Genomic DNA, 22,421 nt, shown 5'->3' on the forward strand with positions numbered 1-22,421 from the left:
CTTCTGCTTGAAAGATCTTTAACAAAGAAAACAATGCTACCACTTACTCCCTAATCACCATTTGCTAAATAAAACTGCAACGTAAGTATTTCATTCCGGTAAGACCTTAGTATTTAAAAAAATACCCACACGTTCTGACAAACAGCTGTCCATTATTACAGGTTGCTCTGAGCTGACCAGACATGTATAAAGATTTTCTTCCCCTAGACAGTAAACAGAATTGTTATGCTTTGGAAAGGATAAATCACCCAGAGTGTTTTCATTCTGTGTATCTGGTGAGCCAACAAGCAAAAGCAATGTCCAAGAGAACAAAATTCTAACATCCCATAAACAGGCGTGAAAACAAAGTAGTATTCTGATGACAGCTCTCAGGTTTGCTCCTAGATAGCTAAAGACACAACAGGGCTCTATTTTTAAAGAAGACAGGTGAACTTACATAACCTGCATTCATTTAATACTCAGAGGCACCACTGGTGATCACCTTAAGGTAAGCTCAGAGTTGCATTTCATACACAGGAAAGCTTACAATGCTAAGCTCATTGATACCGAAGATTTTGCTCATCCTTTTTTTCTGTCAGTTATCATGCAGGCACTGTTTCAGTATCTGCTAACACTAGGACTGAAAATCCATGAAATACAAATATGGTAGTTTTGAATTCATATCTTTTTTTTTTTTCCTCAGCTCAATTTTCAAAGATTATTTGGAGAACAGTGTAATAGCAGGATGAGAAAAATTGAATGGTATCTTTTGTCTCTGTACACAGTGACAGACAACACCATTTCTCCTACTATGCACACTTGCAGTCAAGAAAGTACGTTTAGCGAGAGACAATATGGAGCAAAATCCTCAATCCTTAAATGAATAAGAGTTTAGAGATTTAGCTCTCCATAACAATTGTTTCACATTATTAATATATGACTGCCTTTACCACATTTAACAATAAGGTAATCTTGTCACTTAGTGCCTAGTATTTGCATAATTTAGAAACAAAGCGCATTTAGGTGATGTCTCACATGTGCACATATATTCTTCATACATTGTGAAGTAGCATATAGACATGCTACTGAGAGTCACACAGAGCATATATTTTTATCATGTTTAGGACACCCCTTCTATTCCAAACCTACAGCTTATGGGCTAGATTTCATCACAGGAGTACTCAAGTACAACCAACAAACTTTACATTTAGTTCTACTACTACTGCAGTCACTCCAGTGCTTCAGGAATTTAACTGTAGTTCCATACCCATGACAAGAATACATTGTCACAATGTTCATATCATATAGGAGGCTTTTAGAACTACCTTTTTTTTGGGGGGGGAGAGGGCTAGGCTGGACTGACCATTTTAAAATACTATGACATCCTTAGGTTAAAGTTGATATTTAAATTAAAATTATTATTACTACCAAAGAGAAATTAAGGAGCAATTTGAAAGTGAAAGTCAATGAAATGATGAGTTCAGTCAGACTTATTCTGGACTTAAATGCTTAATGTCTTTCTGTGAATTAAAATTTCACTGAACAAAGAACCTGAGATTGGATAACCTCCGACTAACCCCTATGTGGTAGCTCTGTGGAGTCCCCTTGAGGAACTCCCACAGCACTGAGGAGGTTGGCTGATTAACTGGGCTGCTGGGCCAGCTTCCACCTCCCTGGAGTTTCCACAGCATGCCTATCATGAAATCCTACCGTAAAATTAGTCTGTTTTTTACTGACTGAACCTGAAAAGTTGAAAGTGCAGTAGAATTATTTTCCAAGTGACACAAATCGATCCTTTATCCTTAATGAAAATTGTGTTCCAAACTGTTCAAGCTTTTCTAGTGTGTAGGGTACAATTCATTTCTGGATGATCTAAGAGCACTCTTCCTGTCTTTATAAGATTAAGCCTTTGGAAACTATATAGGTCATCTATATCTAAATTACACTGTCAGGATGCAGTTCTAATTAGCATTACGTTGTTTTACTATTACATGAACAGCACAAAGAAAGAAATGTTTCCCCCTTTCCTTTCAATGACATTAATTATAGCTATTAGTGATAAGAAAATTTATTATTATTGTCACACTGGCTCATTTGCAGTGGCAGGTATCTTGGGGAGAGAAAAGGCAAAGCTATATCTGTTCTTGTATCCCTCCCTGCTCTGTAATTCTGTATAGCTCTCTGTGGGAATAACAGAAGAACAGGACTCATTCTTCCTTATTTTCTTCAGCAGGCACATAGCTGATTTCATAATGTAAGGCTGAGTTTGTAATGCTTGCAGTGTTTACCAAAATAAGGAAGAGAATACTGTTAACATGTTTGATTTCAGATGAGAGTTTTCAGGAACTTTCCTTTATCAACTGGAGGAAGAAGGGAATCATCCAGAGCTGTTTGGTTTTGAGTGTTTCTTCCTGTTTCTATTCTTACTCCATCTCTGACAACTAAAGGAGTAATATAGAAAAAATATTTGTAAAGGGAAACATGAGGAATCCTTCCTTTGTTCACTCTGACACTTCTTTGGCATTTATTTTATCTCAGTTTGGCAAAATCACAATGCAGCTGTTTGGAAGTGTTATTTAGTCCATTATGAACTCTGCATGAAGTATTTTTAGAATTGATTTTGTTGAGCCTTCTCTGTTTTAGTAGTTATTTCTAATTCATATGAGTTACATGAATCTGAGAGCTCCATTAACCTTCATTATGCCATCTCTGCAGTTCATAGCCTGAGCACACATGCAAACACAAAGAAAAGATGAACACAAACCAGACAGTCTTAAAGGGATAAAAATGTAACAATTGGTTTGATGAGAAGCTAAGAGGCATGGCTAAGTTACATATACTAAGATAACACAGTTCTTCTATTTGACTTTTTGATGTACATTTTCTCATAAACTCTGAGCCCTACATCATCCTAGAAATACAACTGAAATGAATTATCTTTGAGTGTTTTACACTGACAGAGGCTGTCGTAAGACCTTTTTCCTTAAATTGGAAATGAGCAAATCTGCCTCAAACTAACAAAGACTTCAGGCCATGCAGCTCTTTCTTTTTGCTCTGAAGTCTCTGAAATCACCTTATGGAATTTATCATCTAAGAGTTACAGAGTTGTCACTTATAACTATGCATTGGGGTATGTGATGGAATGTGCCACTGGGAATGAGCAGATCTAAAAGCTGGTGCTATGGAAGAGAGAGGAAAAACAGTGATGAAGTCAGTGCTGTAAATTATGTGTGGCCTGAAGTTCACAAACTTTATTCTGAACGCACAACTGGCATACCCTACACTCCCTTTAGGCTTTAAGTTACTTCCAGTTCATTATTTTCTTTGTTAGTGTTGCCTTAATTATAAAAGAAGATATACCATATTTATACTTAAACTTTATACTATGATTCTATTTTAAATACAGTAATGACTTTCCATTTGTTTCCCACAACAGTTTCTTAGAGTACTTATATTTCAATTGATAGGATGCTACTTGTATTAAAACAACCTCAGCCACTCTCACAGATGCATCCTCCCTCTTACGGCACTGTGCAAGGTCTAGGGCAAGAAGTTGGGGTGTTGCTGCCCTCTGGAAGTGCTCTTCTCACCTGCGCAGCATAGGACACGTGTGCCTAGAAAGGTCTACCTCAGTGCCTCTGTTTCAGGAACACACTAAACAGAAGTATACATCTTTGAAACCAATGTTATTTGATCACGTGATGTTGAAATACCTATGTATTAAGTGACGATAATAATGCCCTATACTTTTAGAAATTCATATCATGTTTTACAAAACTCTTTGGAAAATGCTATACACAGTTTCCTCAATTCTAAGTATTCTTTTCAGTTCCTGTAAGTAACCCGTAATTTATGTTTATGAGCAGAGGCAGAATTTGTATTTCACATTCTTGAGCATATTCTGTTAATTAGAAGATATCAATGACTGTATCACAAGCAGGAAAAAAAAAAAGCCGCAATAATAGTCAGTGGCTCCATATGGTGAAATAAGAAGTTTTCTGCCATAATTTGATTCTTGAAATACAGTCAACTTGTAGGAGGAAACTCTCTCCAGTTTTTCATTGGAGTCAAAGAGGTTTCACTGGGTACTGGTTGTAGGAAATGTTATTCACATTTAAATTTCTTCATGCTTTAGTAAAACTAAATCAGACTTGGGTAGTTTATGCATGGACTAAAAAACTTCAAAAAGCAACACTGTACACAAGATTTTTTAGTGACACATACACACTCCTTTACTATTGATAAGGAACTCAGAAGAAACAGTAACACTGTTCCTTTTCCTCCTAAACTGTATTTTAGCACTAGAACCCGGCTTTTGCACTGCAGTTTCCTAAAGATTACAGCTTTTTCACGAACCATTGACACATATCCAATGAAAGACCAGAGGAGGAGGACTAACATAATAATAAATCACTTGCACTACTGAAGTCTTGGTGTTGCCAGGAGAACCTGCTTGTCATAACATAAATCAGAGCTGACTGAAGCACACAACACCAACAAATGATCATCTTAGAGGTCCAGGACGACAGTGAGAAAAAGAGTCACATTATTATAGCCTAGAGACCTCTTCATGCAGAGACATCCTTTCTCAGCCAGCTCAGGACAGCTTGAGAATCCCAAAGCATCCAAACAAACCAGAAGGTGTCTGTGTTAAATTACGTCAGCCCTAGTTCTTACTCTTCTGTTTCATTCTCCCTCAATGTGAAAGGGTTCAATTTTCAGCTACAGTAGTTTTCTTTTCGTAGATTGATAATATATTACCTAGTGGGAATATTATGCAAGACTGAGGAAAAATCTTATTAAAAAGGGTCACTATAATAACGAATAAAGAATATTACCTCATTTGGCTTTCCATAATTACATTCCACCAATTGCTCTAAGCCCATACACCTACTGCCTCTCTTGTTTCTTTACCCTGACTGCCTCTAGCCGAAAAGAGGGAATTATCCATTAAATCTCAGGTTATTCTGTTACTGCATACATTTCCTTCCATTTTAATTTGCTATTTTATTGGGATAGCTCTGTTTTCCTTCCTCCCTATTTTTAATGTAATCTTGTAAGTCTTTGCCTACATAGTATTTTTTTTTTTCTCTTTTCCAATAGATTGCAGACTGTGTTCCAGACCCAGAAGGCTAAAATTGAAGTACAAATACAGATTGTGAATTGTCTTAGATTCTTCAAAATTACTAAAGACTGACTTTGTGCATTAATGTAACTGTCCATACAGAATGCTGGAAGGCTTTTATCCTAATAGTTACATTCACAATGTATGAAACAGTATACCGTGTTACAGTTGCACTGCAGTTCATATGCCTTTGGCATAACTAATGGCTGTAAGTAATACAGGGTTTATCATCTGTCCTTCAACATCCGATAAGCCATATTCTCCTTCAGGGATGCTTTTCTTTTCCAAAACACTGATATTTACCACTGTCAATCCTTTCAGTTTCTATTTCATTTGTAAAGGGTCTGTGTGGTCATTTTAGCCAATTTTCTCCAGATTATCTCATTGCTGGGTAATATGTTTAATTATCTTCTCTACTATTATCTAATATTTAAAATTTTAAGTCCACGGGTAGACTGCAGGGCCAGTTTTCTCTCTTCTTCTGTTTAGCAAGCTCCTGAAGAATTGTTTTGTCTAATGAAGCAGTACTTGCACTTTGTGCTCTGAAACAATGTTATTTCCAATTCATTACATAAGGAGAAATGAGGCATCTTGTGAAGTAAGCATTAGACTGTGAGGTCAGAAAGTCTGCATTGCTAAGACAGATTGGTCTTTGGGGAAATTGGATATTTCTACCCTACTAAAAAGCCATTATAATTACATTCTTGTGACTGCCAAGCAAGCTGCACTAGAGACTCCATTCATTCCCTCTTAAATGCATACTTAATGCATCTGACTTCTAATACCTCACTTCTAAGTCAAATCAAGAGATCCAGCCATTCCTGTGATGAATCTATTTGATCTCCTGATCCCCAGCATTCACTCCTATATTGGTGTCATTTGGCTCTGGCATGCTTACCAAGTCCAGGACAATATAAACTTGCAGCAACACAGGAACAAAGTCTTCTGAATTAAACGCTAATTCCTCAAAGGCACAAAGTACAAAAAGAAAGAATAAAAACAATAACTGGCTTTTATAGCTAAGACAGTATTTATAACCTTTATATTTATATTTGTAACCCTGGCTTTCCAACTTTATCCCTAAAGTAGAACAGAACAGAGAGAAATGGTGCTGAAGTTTCTCTCATCTTCTGTATAAACCAGTCCTTTTCTATCTCCTTGCTCTGGTATTTTCTGGTATAGAATTGTCTGTGATCCCACATTTCAGGCTCAAGAAAAATACTCCATTTAAGACTGCAGGAGTCAGACATACTTTCTTCTATACTCATGATCAAGCCATTGTTATTTTAACCCACTAAAAGCAGTTTACCTCAGCCTTACTTTTACTAACATTTCATTTCCTGTAAGTTTGAAGTTAACTATACGCACTGAGAAGGGATAGCATCAAACAAATGAGCTCCATTAAAATACGATATCTTATTATATTTCAGAATAAGTACTTACAAATTCTACATGTTTTATTTGCTTCTGGGACTGACAATCATCTCAAGGGATTTAGAGCCATGACATTTTCCTGTAAACAGCTGGGAATTTGTAGCAGGAATGAAAGTCATCAAGGAACATTGCTTGGGATACTGCTTTATGTTTTGTTATTCTAAACATACTGCACAGAACAACATTCATTTTTAGGCAATTAAACATATCCTCAAGGAACTACTAGGTAAGTCCATATAAGGAAGGCTTGGGCTTTAGCTAATCTAAGTCTACACTTTCTTAATACGGGTATCCTCAAGCTACAACACCTTATTAACATATTGGATTCTGCTAGGAAAGATGGGAAACCTGGAGCCAGATTTGAATTTGGAGAGTTCATCTGAAAAGAGATCTAAACCTGGGAATCTGATTCTGAAATCAATTGTTCTAAGCACAAAGCAAACTGCAGCACAGAAAATTAATCCATGTTACGGGAGTACATAAATAAGCCAAGCAAAAAGTGTACAAAAAGTCTTATCATTTATTAAACTAACTGATAGAGTTGGATAAAATAGTTTGCTAAGGGAAAAAATCTGGAAATTTATATTGCTTAGAAAGCCATAACCGTGAGTTCTGAAGAATCAAGAAGCACGCATACTGCAATCAGCTTCTATGCAGCTCAAGCATGTATTTTAACAGTAAGCAAACATGAAAGACTGCCAGCAGCAAAACATTCAGTTAGATTTCAGGATAAAACAAGATTGCTTGAGTGTCACCAGTAAGTGTGTGTTTGTGGTCTGCTTTCCCAGGCTCTAACCCATTCCCATAGACTCACTTTTGTGTTTATAGTGTGGCTATATCCAGTATCCTGTTGTACAATGACCGAAGAATTTTTCAAGTCTCTACCTATTTTTCAAAAGAATGGAAGTGTCTAAGCTGGTATTTATTCTCATCCCTTTGAAATGAGAATTTGTTTTTCAGCCCATAATATCTCTTCATATTATTAATAAACCATAAAATGTATGTGTAATGACCTGATTTGAAAGCTTTCCCCAGATCAATGTCATTTGTAACCTAGGGACTGGTTTCTTTAACATATTAGCAATTAATTCAAATGTAGCATTCCAAAATGCTTGTTTTTATATCAAACTTGTTTAACAAGATCTCCACTGATTGTTTTGAATAAACCTAACGCCACATTCCATATGATCAACTATCACTTGAGTATTTGCCACACAATCTGGTATTTCACCCTACTAGTTTTGGACAATCTCCACTAGTTTTTCTCCTCTTGTTGCTAGTTTTTTGTTTTGTTTTGTATTCTAATAACTGTAACTCTTCATCCATTTTCATATCTATGCATGTGGCATTTACCCGCATCACTTTATTCTTGCAGTTCCCCTTGCCTGGAAAAAAATCAAGTAGAACAGATTTGCTTTTGTGTCACCATGATAACACAGCTTTTCTTGTTTAGTGATCCATAAGAGATTTGTTTTTACATATTTTTTAAATGATCTGTGTATCTTTGCAAATTATATTTATACTGTTCCTGAAATTCAATTTTTCTGTGCTCCTCTATTAATTTGATATACAGTCCTTATTTAATTACTATCTCTATTTGCATAATAGAAATCATTTAACCAGTCCCAATAAAGCGTACTTCTGTTTCAATGCATTTTCAAATGGCAGAGCTTTGTCCTTCTATGTGCTCTAATGTTTCTGTAGTCTTTGCAAAGTAACTATTACCTGATGAGATTTTTTTTTCTAACTTCACATTGTTGGAGAATATTGCTGAGGAGATAAATGATGGAATGGTTTAAGTAAAAACACAGAGGTGGCTATACTATTGTGGTATAGTTTTAGCTATTCTTTATAAAGTATAGATGCACATAGTGACCATGTAGTGATTATCCTTTTCTTAAAGCAACTCTTACAGGTTGGTATGGTTGATACGTATGGTATTTAGAGAACAGCACCTGATTTATGTTTCCTGAACACACTGCTCCAGGACTTTATAGACTGTCATATATGTATTTTTAAGATCATAATTTTTATTTTTTAACCTCTTATCACTATGAAATTCTGCTGGCTGTCACACTGGGTGACAGTTCTCTGAAGAATTCTGTTTAATCCTTCAGACAGCATAAAGAAATACGATATTTTTACTTGTGCTAAACTAGCTGAGCAAAGTTACTCTGTGTTCTGTAGTACGGGATCTCAACTTCTCAGTCTCTTCTGTTAAGAAGCAATATTCATCACAGGTTCATGGAAGTAACACAGTCTTCCTTCTGATTCTGCCTTTAAATATTAAGCTGATGATTCCTTTGCAAATATGTACTGTAATTTCAAAACAGCCTATTTTCCAAATATCACTGTTTAAAGTCACTTGCATTTTGTGACTTCAGAGAAAGTACTTGAAGCCCACCAAAGTCATGAGTAAGGAACAGCACTGAGCATCACTCTGGCTTCCATGTTGTAGCAGTACTGTTGCTGTAGCCATCACAGCGTAATAAGCACGACAGAGTTTGTGAGGAAATCTGGTGTTCCCATTCTTAGATATCACTAAGGGAAAAAAAAAGTATTCAAAGAGTTCTTGGGAACACAAGCTCAGTTTCAAGTCCAAAGTAGCAAGAACCACTTCAAAAATTTAAAAAACAGTTGAGAAGTTTGAAGATTGCTCTTGCTTCTGAGGCAACTTCTGCTACTGCTTCAGCTACTCACTGAAAAAAACTTGACTGCTTCTCCTAATTGTATCATCTAATAAAGATTAAAATTAATCTAATTAATTAATCTAATTAATATAATTAATCTAATAAAGAATATTGCTCATCTAATAAAGAACATAATAATTTTCTAATGAACGTTACCAGCACTTAATCTAAGCCTCTGCATACCACCTACTTGGATTCCTCAAAATTGTTCTCATCAAACCAACTTGAAAGTCACAACAGTTATTCGAATGACCTGGTGCAATACTGAGATGCTCAATATTTTGAAAAATTATTTGTTTAAATGCAAAAAAAAAAAAAAATCAGAAGTTAAACCTTTTAAACAAATCCAATAGTTTAGATATAATAGCTTTTTTAAAAAAGATTGTTCAATCTTTTTTCTTTTTTTTTTTTTTCCCTGAGATTTTCAGAAACTAAGAACAACATTACAGTTCTTATGTTTAAATAAAGATACATCATCAAAGGTAGCTACTACTTCATTCTGGAGAACAGCAGCACCAACAGAGGCTATTACTGATATAGCTCAGGCTACCCAAAGCTCTTTTTACCTTTTGGGGAGGCTCAGGAACTCCATTTGTTACATTTACAATGCTGATGTTTGTCCACCTCCAGCAGGTAGTACTATAGCCATTCAACAGCCTACAGAGCTGAACAGCTTTGGGCTGTACCAATCCAGAATATTTTTAATTCATCATACTACAGATGTAAAAATGTGCACGTTGCTAACTTTATCTACTGAGATTCCTTTTAACTCATCTCATGGGATAACTCATCTGCATCCTGAGCACACTGAACAACAAATCAAAAATCTCACTGTCCAGAGGCACAGCTTAACAAAGTAATTAAGTAATTCATCCAAGCCAAAAGAACTGTCATGTATCTCTTGTGCAAATCATGCAAGTCACGCTTTGCCTTTAAACTGACTGTGATTATTTGACTATAATGAGCAAAAGCCATTTGCAAAGTGACTGTCATTTAATTAAGTTACTCCAGAGCTAAAATTTAGCACGTTTTAAAACTCCATTTAAATTCTTCCGTGAAAATCTGGCATAAATTCAAGCTGGGTTTTGCTGAAGTGCTTTTCAGGAAATGACTTATTATCTGTAAAACATGCATGTTGTAGTAAAAGAAACAGAGCTCCTAATGGAGATAATTTATAAAAATATTAATAACAGCCTTCAGCCTGAAATGGTCACCCACTGCATCAAATTTGCAGAACTTTGTTTGCTAAATAATCTAAAATAGAGAAACTGCAACAGCTAGGTACTCGTTTATTTTATTACTATTTACAAAGCCAATTTCTTTAAAATTACGTACTGTCTATGCATTGTGCAACTTTTCTTGTTATTACTGACTGCTCACTTAAGTAATGCTTTAATATTTCTACTTTCCTCGCTCCTTTTACCCCTTCCTTCCCCTAACTGTAAGAAACCTTGTGAGAAGTAAGTACACAGGCAGCAAAAGTTTTCCTAGAGCAAGCATGTTTTCAAGTTAGAGAAAGTACTTTCACCTTTTTTTCCCCCCCTACATTAAGTTTCATTCAAGAAAAAACCCTACTTCTTGCGAATGGTCCCATGACATTCATCTAGCATGAAAATGATGAACATCATCATCCCAAAGCACTAGCTGAGGTGGCTTCCATCTGTCCGTATTTGCAACAGACTGAATATGGGTTATATTCATAGGAAAACCAATGAACAATAATTTGCTAGTCCATCAAAAGTGAAAAGTCAATAAAAAAAGAAGCATCTGTGAAATGTAGTTTCTTCAGGTTCCCACTTCCCACTCAACCTCTGCAATATTTTCTTCAGCTTCTTCCTATTTCTGTCAAACCATCTCTTTTTATAGAGATTTTAAATCATTTTATTATAGTTATAAATCTAAAAGTGATTTCCAGAACTAACAATGATGGACATGAGTGCTTTCTTATTGCTATTTAATTGCTTTAACAACACCAGCACTTTGACAAATTGGCTAAGACGTATCATTTTTTTTTCCAGTTTCATTTTAATAGTCTTTACATTTATTGTTTAACCTCTTGGTGCCTTTAAAAAGTGATTCTGTATATGGTAATGTATTCGATGCCAGAAAATGTAAACCTTGGCTTGGAATGTAGTAATGCAAGACAAAAGCTCAGAAGAGAATTTTTGCTTGGTCAGGACAGACTATTGTAAAATACAGAAAAGAACTGTATAGTTGTAATCATTTCTACATTATGCTTATTATATTGCAGAATGGCAAGTCAGACCCCTTTACTGGAAGAGTACCTTACCCACAAATTGCAATATACACAGGGTTTTTGAGTTTCCTTAAAATAGAGTATAAATATCTATTCCCTCTTCGTATCCATCCTTCTTTGCAGTTAAACTATTTTCATAGTCTGAATGTTTGTAATCCTGTAGTACATAGGATTATAGAAGCTTTAAACATTTGCCATTTTGATCCCCTAGCCACCACACTCCTGCCTTTGAGAAAGCACTGCCGGCTCCCTGTAATCACTGGCTGCCAAACATGGCGAGCACACATTGACTTGAAGAAGATTCAGTTGTACCAGCCACTTTCCCAGGGATAGACTGCTGTTCTTAGAAAATACCTTCTGTTTTCTGACATGCAGGTGAATTCAGAGAAATCCGAAACACTGAATTTACTAAATTATAACAAATTCACTCATTTTCATGGCTCAAGCCCTACTCCAAGCTTATATGATCTACCTGCACAGTGAATTTCAGCCTCTGAATACCTGAGAAGAGCCAAGTTCCTTTTTAAATTTACCTTCTGTGAAAGCCAGCTACCTCAGCTGCCAGCGTCACTGAGGCTTTGTTCAGCAGAATAACATGTATTTTGAGAATGGGAAAAATTACAAGTGGTTAAAAGCCTTAAGCAAGAGGATTACCGCAGGAGGGATTATACATAAATCCTTATATGCAGCCATAGCGGTTTTCAAAAGAATTAAACTGCAGTACAGTGTTGAGCCCAAGCAACGCCAGGTCCAGGAGCATATCACATTGCACCCAGTCATTCTGTGGCTCCTCATGACAAGAGGAGGCACCTCAAGATTTTCCAAAGTATGCAGATTCTCAGCCTTTGCTGGGGGAAAGGACTCTGCACAATCTGTCATCATTCTCGACTAGGTAGATGTTAGTCCTCACTTCTAGCAATTCACACCATCAACTAAGCCCACTGCAGACACACTGCTTTGTTACTCTGTGCACTTGGGAATTGCTAACTGCACAACACAATGGAATAGGTGAGAAAAAAATGAAAATGCTCTCTAAGTACAATGTCTTTCTTCATTCAAAGGGACTAAGAGCATCCTGAAAAATAAACAAACAGATAACAAAGGCCACTTTAGAAAGAATGTCACCTCAGGAGCACCAGTAAGGATAGAACAGACTTCTCATAAGCCCTCCCTTCACAATCCTCCTGTCAGTGGAGATGCCTGACCAGAGTAACTACCATGTATGTATGCAAAGACAAGGCTGGTGTAAGAATGTTCTCCAGAAAGGCCACATGCCTCTCAATCCACTCTTGCAAAGAACCTGGACATTACTACTTACAAGTCACGCTGCAGAGCCAGAGGTTTTTGTTGAACATAAATGGAGTTAGATGAAGCAGCTCGTGATTCCTCAGGGTTTCTAAATTCAGAGAACTGGAATTGAACTGACAGGGCAAAGATGTGCTTTCACAGAGCTGAAGGTGGACTAAGGATTTTAATTGCTATTCAGATTTTGAGAATTTGGGTTTATACACACATTAGCCTCACTTGAATAATTAACAGTGCTCAGGAACATGACTAATGCACTGACTTCTTTTTTTTTTTTGAAATCCGCATATTGCTGAGTCACCACCAGAATACATCAGATGAAGAAAAAGAAAGTACACGCTACAGAAGAACACCACTGTACCATGGGAAGCTGTGACTTCCACACGTGAGCTTACTTTCTAAACCTAACCTGTCAAAGTGCTAACTTGGAGTGGCTTAAGATTCCTGACTTTGCTCTGCTTCAAAGGAAACTATTTAAGAAATCTGAGACATGACTGTGCAATCACTTTGATTTCTATCTACACAAAATGCAGTTTTAGGCAAAGCTTTTATACAGAAGTTATATATTTTCATACCAAATAAAACTGTTTTTGTAGCATTTACCCATGAATACAGCTTTGAATTCTAAGAACTGTTTGGGAGGCTAATATATGTTTTTACACACATTTATAAGATGATATGAGGGTTAAGTGACTGCTACTGAATTAGCTATTTCCTCTTTCTTACTGTTCCTTTTCCTCCATCCAGGATATAATTAGACATTTTTATGCGTTTATGTGTGTGTTCCCACATTTACGACTCTCAGAACATTTGCTTTGTTGATATTCCTAATACTGATGTTAATTACTTTTATTGTACAGAGTTTATCGTACTTCAACGTGACAACATAAAATAGGGCTGTATTCTCATTTATATTAGACTATTTAAACCATATGAAAATCTAACAGGAACTCAAAGTAAATTAAATATCATAGACTAGAAAAGCCTTGTACTTCTTATTTAATACCAATAAATTGGGGCATTCATATACTATCCTTAATAATACCTTTTACACTGCAAATAATTTATGATATAATTGAATGGTACCAAGCTGGCATACGAGTAACTCAGCTGACAACACTGAAATCGTTAGATTTACACAGTTCCATATAAGATAAAAAATATGGCACGTGCAGTCATTCTGTATAAATAATTTAGCTTTCACTCTAAGATAATTTGGCTCCAAAAAGAGAAAGTTACTATGCCAGTAAAATAATAATAATAATAAATCACAGTAACTTGTTTTAAAAGAATAGTGCTTAGATTTTAGAAGCATTATTACTTTCTAGCTCTTGTTCATAAGACTATTTCTTAGCAGCATATCAAGAACTGGAAATATGAAATTGCACTTTTTTTTTCTTTAAAACAGAGCTTACATGAAACATAGGAAATAAAACAAAAACTTATGATCTAACTAGATGAGAACAACTCTTCAGTTTTTCTATGGTTTCTGAAAAGGTCTTTGTATATATGATTGCAAGTATGTTTCTCACGTAAATTTTCTGATATTTGCATGCAAACATTTATGGTGAAATAGAGCTAAAATTATTTCAAGGTTTCTGTTCTTTAACATAAAGGTTTTTTAAAGCATTCCTACAATTCTAATAAGAACACAAATAAAATATAGTTCCAGTGAGCATTTCCACTGTCTAGGGAAAATGATGTTTTCATTGTTCCCACAGATGGGTTCCCTTGCAGTACCACTCTGAAGCAGCTATTTGACAAATGGGTACATGACATAAGAAATATTGCCTATGCTGACACTGCACAAGTCAAGTCCACGTCTAGGGGAAAGGTGTAGCCTACGTAAACAAACCCAAGTCTAGCAGCAGCACAGGACACAGCTTCTAAATACTTAAGGTCCTAGAAAAGCATTTTTGCAGCTTTCCAGTGTAAGCTACACTAACATCAATCCCTGGGCTAGGGTTGCTTTAGCAGACTTGCATCTCTCTATGGTCTGCAATCACGTCACTGCACCGCAGTGAAAATGTGCTTTAAAGCCCTTATGCACTTACAGCAGAACTAACTTCAGCACCATGGGGAATCCAGATATCACCTACATGGTAATTTGCAATTATAGAACCAGACAAGAATACTAGAGCAGTATCTCCTGGTATGCTACCTTTAAAGACATATCTAGCAGCAATACTGTGAATCACACATCAGCAGGTTTTCACTTCAGCAGGCAGACTAGTTGGAAGAAAATAGAATTCTAAAATATGTTAATGATTATTCTGTATGTAATGAATATAATGAATATACACAAAAGCCAAGCAGCGTATCATCTGTTAGGAACAATCATGTGCCCCCAAACAAACAGCATTCTTTGTGGGAGCTGACAATACATGGGATTAAGGATAATCAGCAGTAATTACTCATCTGGACTTCGGAAAAGTTACTGTCTTTGCAATGTAGCTTGTCAAATGTTAAAACAGTCAGGAAGGGACAGACTATGGTCTTTTGTGGATCAGAAAATGTTTAAAAGAAAAACAAAAATATAAACAGCTGCAGCGCAATGTGGTACAAATGTAACATGACCGTTCTAGGAAATGTGTTGGAACTGAGAGTATTCATGTCCTTATTAAACCTCTAAAGAACACGGGAACAAAAAAGGTGATAAAACTGGTGAACAGCAGAATCTTTTGGTGTTAGTCAGATCTAGAAAGAATGCTGAAGTGCTTCAGAAGAACCCATATGAGAAAATTATACAACATAGAGAAATGTTAAACAATTCAGCTTTGAAGTAATAAAAAAAAAAAAAGAATTACTTGTGAAATTGACAGGCTGGCAATTAATTGCAAGAGTTCGGCAAAGAGACTGGCTCTTGATGTCATTCAGAACGAATGGAGATACAGGAAAGGGGAAGAAATTTATAGGATATTCATTTTTTCAGAGATAAAAGTAACCACTGAAATTATTGAATAAATATAAATAGTATGTATAAATATAGGGACATTATAATATGTCTGCATAACTATGGTGCGCACATGTTAATATACCATAAGGACTTTACTCTAGTTTCTCTTATGCATTTGGTATCTTGGATTATCAGGCACTTAGAATGTGTGTTCTACCATTTGCTCAATGCCCAGCCTCTGACAAGTTGCTCTAACAGTTTTAACACAGCAAAATTTGTAAATACCTTTACACAATGGGGAGACTCTTGAGAGCAGATCTTTCTTGTTGCTTCATCCAGTAGTCTTAATGATTTCTCATGGACCGTTAAGTTTTCTTGTTGAAGAAAACTGTCTCAGATGTTTTCTCTCCATTTTTAGGGCCTGGATATTGTAATTTGAATTCTGCACCTATAACCATATTAGAGAGAAAAATGATTATTATGTTTCTGTCTACACTTCATGATACTACATTGTATGCTACCTTGGCTGACTGATATCATGGCCCTGGGCAATTGCACTTGACTGAAATTCACTCCCTTCTAATCTTACGTAGAACTTTAAAGGTGTTAAAGGTCCAACTCTGCTGCTATTCTAGTCTTCAACATTCTGATGACATGGCATTCGCGTATCTACTCTATAGCCTTAGCTTTCTGTATTTGTGATTTACATTTTATGTAACTACACCCTAAAATGGCAAAGAGTAAAAAAAAGTCAATGCTGAAGGTTGAGTTCAGTGATGTTCCATAACATTTTCTGTCTCTTTCTTGCTGCTCTAAGAAAATGTTTTGCTTAATCCTTCAAGTCATGTTAAAAAGATCTTATGTGTACTTCTACCATACTACTTTGCACAGCAAGCTCATGCTCAGGGGGGAAAAATGGAGCCTGAACACAAGCCCATCTGCTCCATGGGACAAAACCCAACTTGAGCCACAAAGTATCTCCGTAGGTACAGGAACTCTATTTTGAACACTCAAACACCTCCACTCGCTCTGCCCTTCATCATGCTAAGGTAATGTTTGACCGGCCTCCCAGTCTCATTGCATTGATGATTTTTTTTTCTTTTGTACTAAGTAACCAAAAGATGTTCTGGCTATTAGAAGTAGATCAAGGTTATACTTACCAAAAATGCATTTTTCATTGGAAAACAACAGATTGGAATTAAACACAGCATTTCTTAAATTTGCAGTCTAATCACAACTTTTGGTAAGTATACTTTTCACAAAGGACATAATTAAAACGCAGAACTCCATATCAGTAGATGATGTGCCACCCCAAGTTACAGATGAGTTAAAAAGTGATGAGAAATTCATGGAGGAAAGCTTCCTGGAAAGGCCGCTGAACACAGTTACAACCTCAGGCCCTGTAAGCACCGCACTTTGCTGGAAGGCTACAGCAAGGAAAGTGTTGCAGTATGTTTGCTCTCTTACGCTCCTCTATTAAGCATCTGCTGCTGGCTGTTGCTAAAAAAAAGGAACTATATGAATCAAGGAGACTGATCCAGTGCAACTCTTTTTTTTTACTGGGATTTTGTTTTTTTCAAACTGAGCAAAAGAATCACAATGCTTTCTTATTCGAACATCGGCATCGTCAGCTATCGACTCAAAATCTGAAAGCAATTTGAATTCTTTGGAGAAAATGACCTTTGTACATTATTTTGTCCCAAAAGTTTTGCCAAAATACATGAAATAAGTCAAAATGCACACAAGTGTGTGCATTCAACATGCACCAGGTAATTAAAACTACAAGTTTAACATTTTAACTTATCCTTTTCAGATAGATCTTTTACTTTCATGTCTATATATGCATATGGAAATAAGCAAAAAGCTTATCTTTCTGTGTAGAATCTGCATATAAGCAAATAAACTCATTCTTTCAGTTTTCAAGTGCACCTCTTCAGTGAATTAGGTGTGTTTTTGTTTTGAGTACCTGAAACATTTTGCAGCTCACCTTACTGTGTGACTCCCAGAAAATATTTAACACTGGGATGCGAAGAATTTCTCTGTGTATTCTATTGCTGAATCTTTGTGCCTGAAAACCCCTTATAAGATTACATAATAGCCCTCCATGTGGTTTTCTGTTTCTTTTTTAAAAACTAGTTTTCCATATGTCTTTGTTAAACAACAGGGATTGAAATCATTCTAAATGAATGCTGGAAGAGAAAAGTTTAGCCTGAATTCAGTGTACAAGATCTGAGAATCCGAAAAATTGTTTGCAGGACTATAGCAAGTTTAAGTCTACATGTAAACTATAAGTTTATACTTATAGTAAGTATAGTAAGTTTGCATTGGTGATGGCACACTGCTCTAAAAATGTATCCCTTTCAATTTCATTACAGGTTTCCTTCACACAAACTTTAGAAGTTATTTAAGAAAAATATACTCCTTTGGACACAAATTCAGAAACAAACTAAATCCATAATTGCCTCTGGAAGCACACACAGTAGTCCATCTCTGCAAATTTTTAAGCAAGTTCTCTCTAAAATAATTGCCATTAGAAATCCCTGCTCAGCATTTCTTCTGTTTAAAACAACTCTTAAAAAAAAAAAAAAGGAAAGCTACCTTAACAGCGCAATGATTTCTGCACTTTTTTTTTCCCCCACACTTACTAAGTTTCTGAAAAAGATTAATTGCTACTGAACCTGGAGATCAGTCTACAGCACTAGAGAACATCAGACTTAACAGCAGATTAGAGCCAAAAGAAGCCTCCAAATACTGTATGAGCAACCCACAACTTATTTTCTGTTCCTAACCAAACAACAGTGAAGACATACTGAGTCTGCCAGCCCTGTAATGCAAAATTTTTCAGCATAAAAACATGCACAGTAACAAAAACACTGAGAAATATGAACCTACATACTATTTCAGTGTGCTTTTTATAAACAACAAGTATCTTAACAAGCCTTGCAAATTATAAAGTTGCTGATGTTTGTAATTTATGTGAGATCAACAAATTAAGGGGTATTTGGGGAGGTTTCTGAGAATGCCTGCCTTTGTATTTTCATGGGCAGGCTTGCAGCTCTCATCCTTCACCTATCCCCTGGGACAAGTATAGTTCCTGTATCATCTTTTGAAATATACCTGAGCATATTTCTACCAAAACAGTGATGGGGAGTGGGGAGGTTTTTGTTTGTTTGGTTGGCTGTTGTTTTGGTTTTTGTTTTGTTTTGTTTCAGTTTTGTGATTGTGCTTTTGAATTTCAGACAGGAAGACTAAATGTACTGTTTTAGTCCATTCTGCAAGGACTAAACTAATTAAGTGCTAATCGACCTTCTAGCACCTATAAAGAGGTAATTCACCCATCCCATCTCCCACTGTAAACTGCAATGGCTATTAGCATTTAAAGGACTGCCAAGTCCTATTATACGTGTTATAGTCATAAATAGTAAATAAATACTGATAAGCATTTTTAGTAAGAGCAAAGACAGAGACCAAATAAAGATAAGAGTGTTCTTAACGGATGATTCAATCTGGGTACCTTGCTCTCCTTCCCAGCTGAGGCTGTCGCGTGCTGCAGTCACGCCTCTCACCGCCAGCCTGCACTGGGATGATAATCAGTCACTATGAAAACTCATTAGCTCCACAGCAATGAGCCCTCCACTGCTGAAGCTTGGTGCTGTTCTTAGTACCGTGGCAATGATCTCTAACTGGATGTCCCAAACTCTCCCATCTCTGGTAGGACTAAATACCACCAGACTATCCACTTCAGATACTCTAGTAAGTAGCTGTGATGTGTTGCAATCCATCTGAAAGCTGAGCTAGTATGTAAGTGCCAGCAAAAGCTTTACTCTGGTGCCTCTTTGTGAGTCTTTTTAGAGTACTAATCTTCCTATCATCACTTAATGCATGCTTCTTTTTGGGCATCATAAATCTGCACATTGGTGAGCATGTTGTGGTCTTACTATGAAAGAAAAGATTTTAAAATAGCATCCTTAAATATTGAAGAACAAATGCCTTCATCTTGAGGGTGAAATGCTAAAAATAGCACAGCAATGCCATTTCTTTTGCTTCAATATTTTGCCTGTTTACTGCTCCAGAAAAAAAATGTACTGCATTATTAAGGAAAACAGGTATCAGAAGATTTCTTTTTAATTTTTGTCTGATTAGTGCTATACATAAGTTATTGACTACAATATTCAAGGAGCCTGATTCTTTCTTATTTTTTCTTTATTGGAGCATGGTTAAGCAAATAAATAGCTGTTAAAATAAAATTGGTACTAGGAAACTGGGTATCAGAACTTTAGAAAGGTAATTGTACAAATAAAAATATCAGCTTGTATGTTTGATGCTCATATACAGCAGCCTCTGTTAATTAAGACCTACAGAAAAGCTGTGATTAGCTATTACTGAAAAGTGTAAAAATTAAAGTAATAGTTTGGCTGGACAACAAGGAACACTATCCTAGTTATAAGTTATTGGTAAGTTAAACTAGAACACATTTTTTCTAAATGGTTAGTAAAACGATTTTATTATAACTGCAGTCAGATGTTTGTATAATAGTGTGTTATGTAAAAGATATATTTAACTGTTTGTACAGTAGAGCACAATATACAGAACTTAATTTTTCAGTTGTAAATAAAAATGCATTAACTAATCAACATTTAATTAATTGAATATATGCACACAGGAAAAGCATTACTACAGAAAGTCACCGCATTTAGACTTTAAGTATTGCTCCTTTAAATTTAATTATATTGTAAGAAACAATTATTTTAAGTTTTAGAGCATCAAGGTGAGAAGACAAGGAAAAGCTCCATTTTGTTTTTCTATAAATGTAGTTTATGTCCACTGACCTACAATACAGTTTGCTAGTTCTTGTGGCAATGTGATATTATGAGAAATAAAGTTCCCTATCTAATTTAAATCCAAGTTTAAAGTTGCAATTGAGTGGTTAAGGTGCACACTTGTTGTTGTAACATGTAAGCATATATATATATTTACACACTAATATATGATTATATATATTGTCATTTTCAAATTCCAAGTGGTGTAAACTGCCATGCCTCCCTTGGCTTCAACAGAACACTGATGTTACAAATGCCTCCTAAGTATTATTTTAGTAATGATCTTCAAACTCAAAAGTTGGAGTTATATGCACATTTTGGGTTTCAAGAGGGCTAGCAGGAGTGCCTGGAGAGCTGGGGACACAAGCATAAAAACCCCATTATCTGAGCTTGGCAACATCCGCCAAGTGGAAAAAATACCATCTTCAATCAGGTGGGGTGTTGTTATAAAGCTAGCACCACAAATCTGCTGCCTTTTTCTAAACTTCAGCTTCTAGCTGAAACTTTATGGCCCAGGTGCTCAGTGATGCTGTGGTCATCACTACCTGGTTTTTAATTGGCAGCTGTCAATTAAAGTTAGCTGTCAAGTTACTGTCATCCCCTGGCAGCTTCTCCAGTGAACGGTGCTGCGCAAGCAGTTCTCCAGAAGTTCTCTCCTATACACGGCTCAAAATTTGCACATCTTGCACGAGGAAAAAATAGCAAAACCTCCCCGCCTTTATTAACATTTTCTCCTCCCCTTGCTGGAAGAAATGTATGGTGAGGTGGGGTCAGGGGAAAGACCCCCGTCTTCAGCAACATTTCACTCCCAGGACCAAAATCACAAGAAAAATTGACAAATTTTTTTGACAAATTGATTGTTATATTTAAGCACTGATATTGAATATATGTATTTCCATTTGCCCAATTACTAGTAACAGTGGAGGCAGCTATAGCAGCTTTATCAGAATGTGAGTGCAAGTGAAAAAAGTAAATCTTTTTCAGGTAAGTAAAGTGACTGTAGCTCAGTAGCCTGCCAAGACAGATTAATATGGATCTTTGCAGAGACTCTTGTTTTCCCCAGATTTCCAAGAACTAGAATGATTTGTCATCATTGCTGCTGTTCACCACTCATTATTTCTTTTCTCATTTGTTGACTAAGGCCTGTCAGCAGTAAGCAAGCCTGCATTTGGAGAGTAGATTCAGTAGCTTTCAAAAGGTTTTGATGCATTCTAGCTCTTTCCGTGTGGCACAGCAGTTTCTGCTTGAGATAGGCATTAAATGACAAAGAAAAAAAAAAAAAGAGAAAAAAAAGCTAAGTGCACCTACCCGCACACGCTTATTTTTCTCTGTAATTATTCATATTCCCCATCCTAGTTAACAAAGGTTGCCCAATGGCATGCACACAATGGCATGCACACAGATAACAAAGAATACCGGAAGAAAACTTAGCCCATACTGGGTCTGCTGTCTCAGCGCTCTTTTCTGCACGGGCAGCCCATCACAACGCACTTATATTATGCCTGAAGGTCTTTCACTGTTAAAAATATTTTTCCAAATAGCTACTTCGTCTTTTTTTTTTTTTTAAATCAAGATATATGTTAGGTGCCATAAGAAAATATCAGCCAAATCAATAAATATTCTTTTCTCAGACAAAACACAGAGATATACATTGTTGGCATATACAAGTACCTTTGACAACACAGCATGGACTGTAATTGCTTTACTATAGACCACGCATGATCCTGCTATTGCATCCATTCTCCACTGCAGAGAACTCCATCCACTTGAATGCAGTAAAATCAGTTGCTATCAATCTAAAAATAGCAGATACAGCAAATATCACAGTTCATTCATAAACTATACGGAGTATTTCTGTTCTGTAGGAATTATAATTGCAAGCTTTAGGCTCCCGAACTTCAACAAGAACTTGCTC

At 36.1% G+C, this 22,421-nt stretch overlaps 1 protein-coding gene across 5 annotated transcripts in view; it reads left to right on the forward strand.

Moving 5' to 3' along the window:
• Positions 1 to 22,421, forward strand: part of OLFM3 (olfactomedin 3) — a 60,204-nt gene that overhangs the window by 16,632 nt on the left and 21,151 nt on the right. Inside the window, exon 1 of one of the 5 annotated variants that reach the window (XM_080602495.1) lies at positions 16,318 to 16,735. The exons of 2 other annotated variants lie outside the window; for them this stretch is intronic. Coding sequence is in view for 2 of the 3 variants with exons in the window: in XM_080602493.1 (XP_080458619.1) it covers positions 19,311 to 19,439 (129 nt within the window). In the remaining variant the exon portion in view is untranslated. Of the gene's footprint in view, positions 1 to 16,317; positions 16,736 to 19,245; positions 19,440 to 22,421 lie in introns of those variants that run through there. 2 more of the 5 variants (XM_080602493.1, XM_080602491.1) reach the window with 2 other exon arrangements.

Source organism: Anser brachyrhynchus (genome assembly GCF_964034855.1).
Source record: "Anser brachyrhynchus genome assembly, chromosome: 8".
NCBI classification, from domain to species: domain Eukaryota; kingdom Metazoa; phylum Chordata; class Aves; order Anseriformes; family Anatidae; genus Anser; species Anser brachyrhynchus.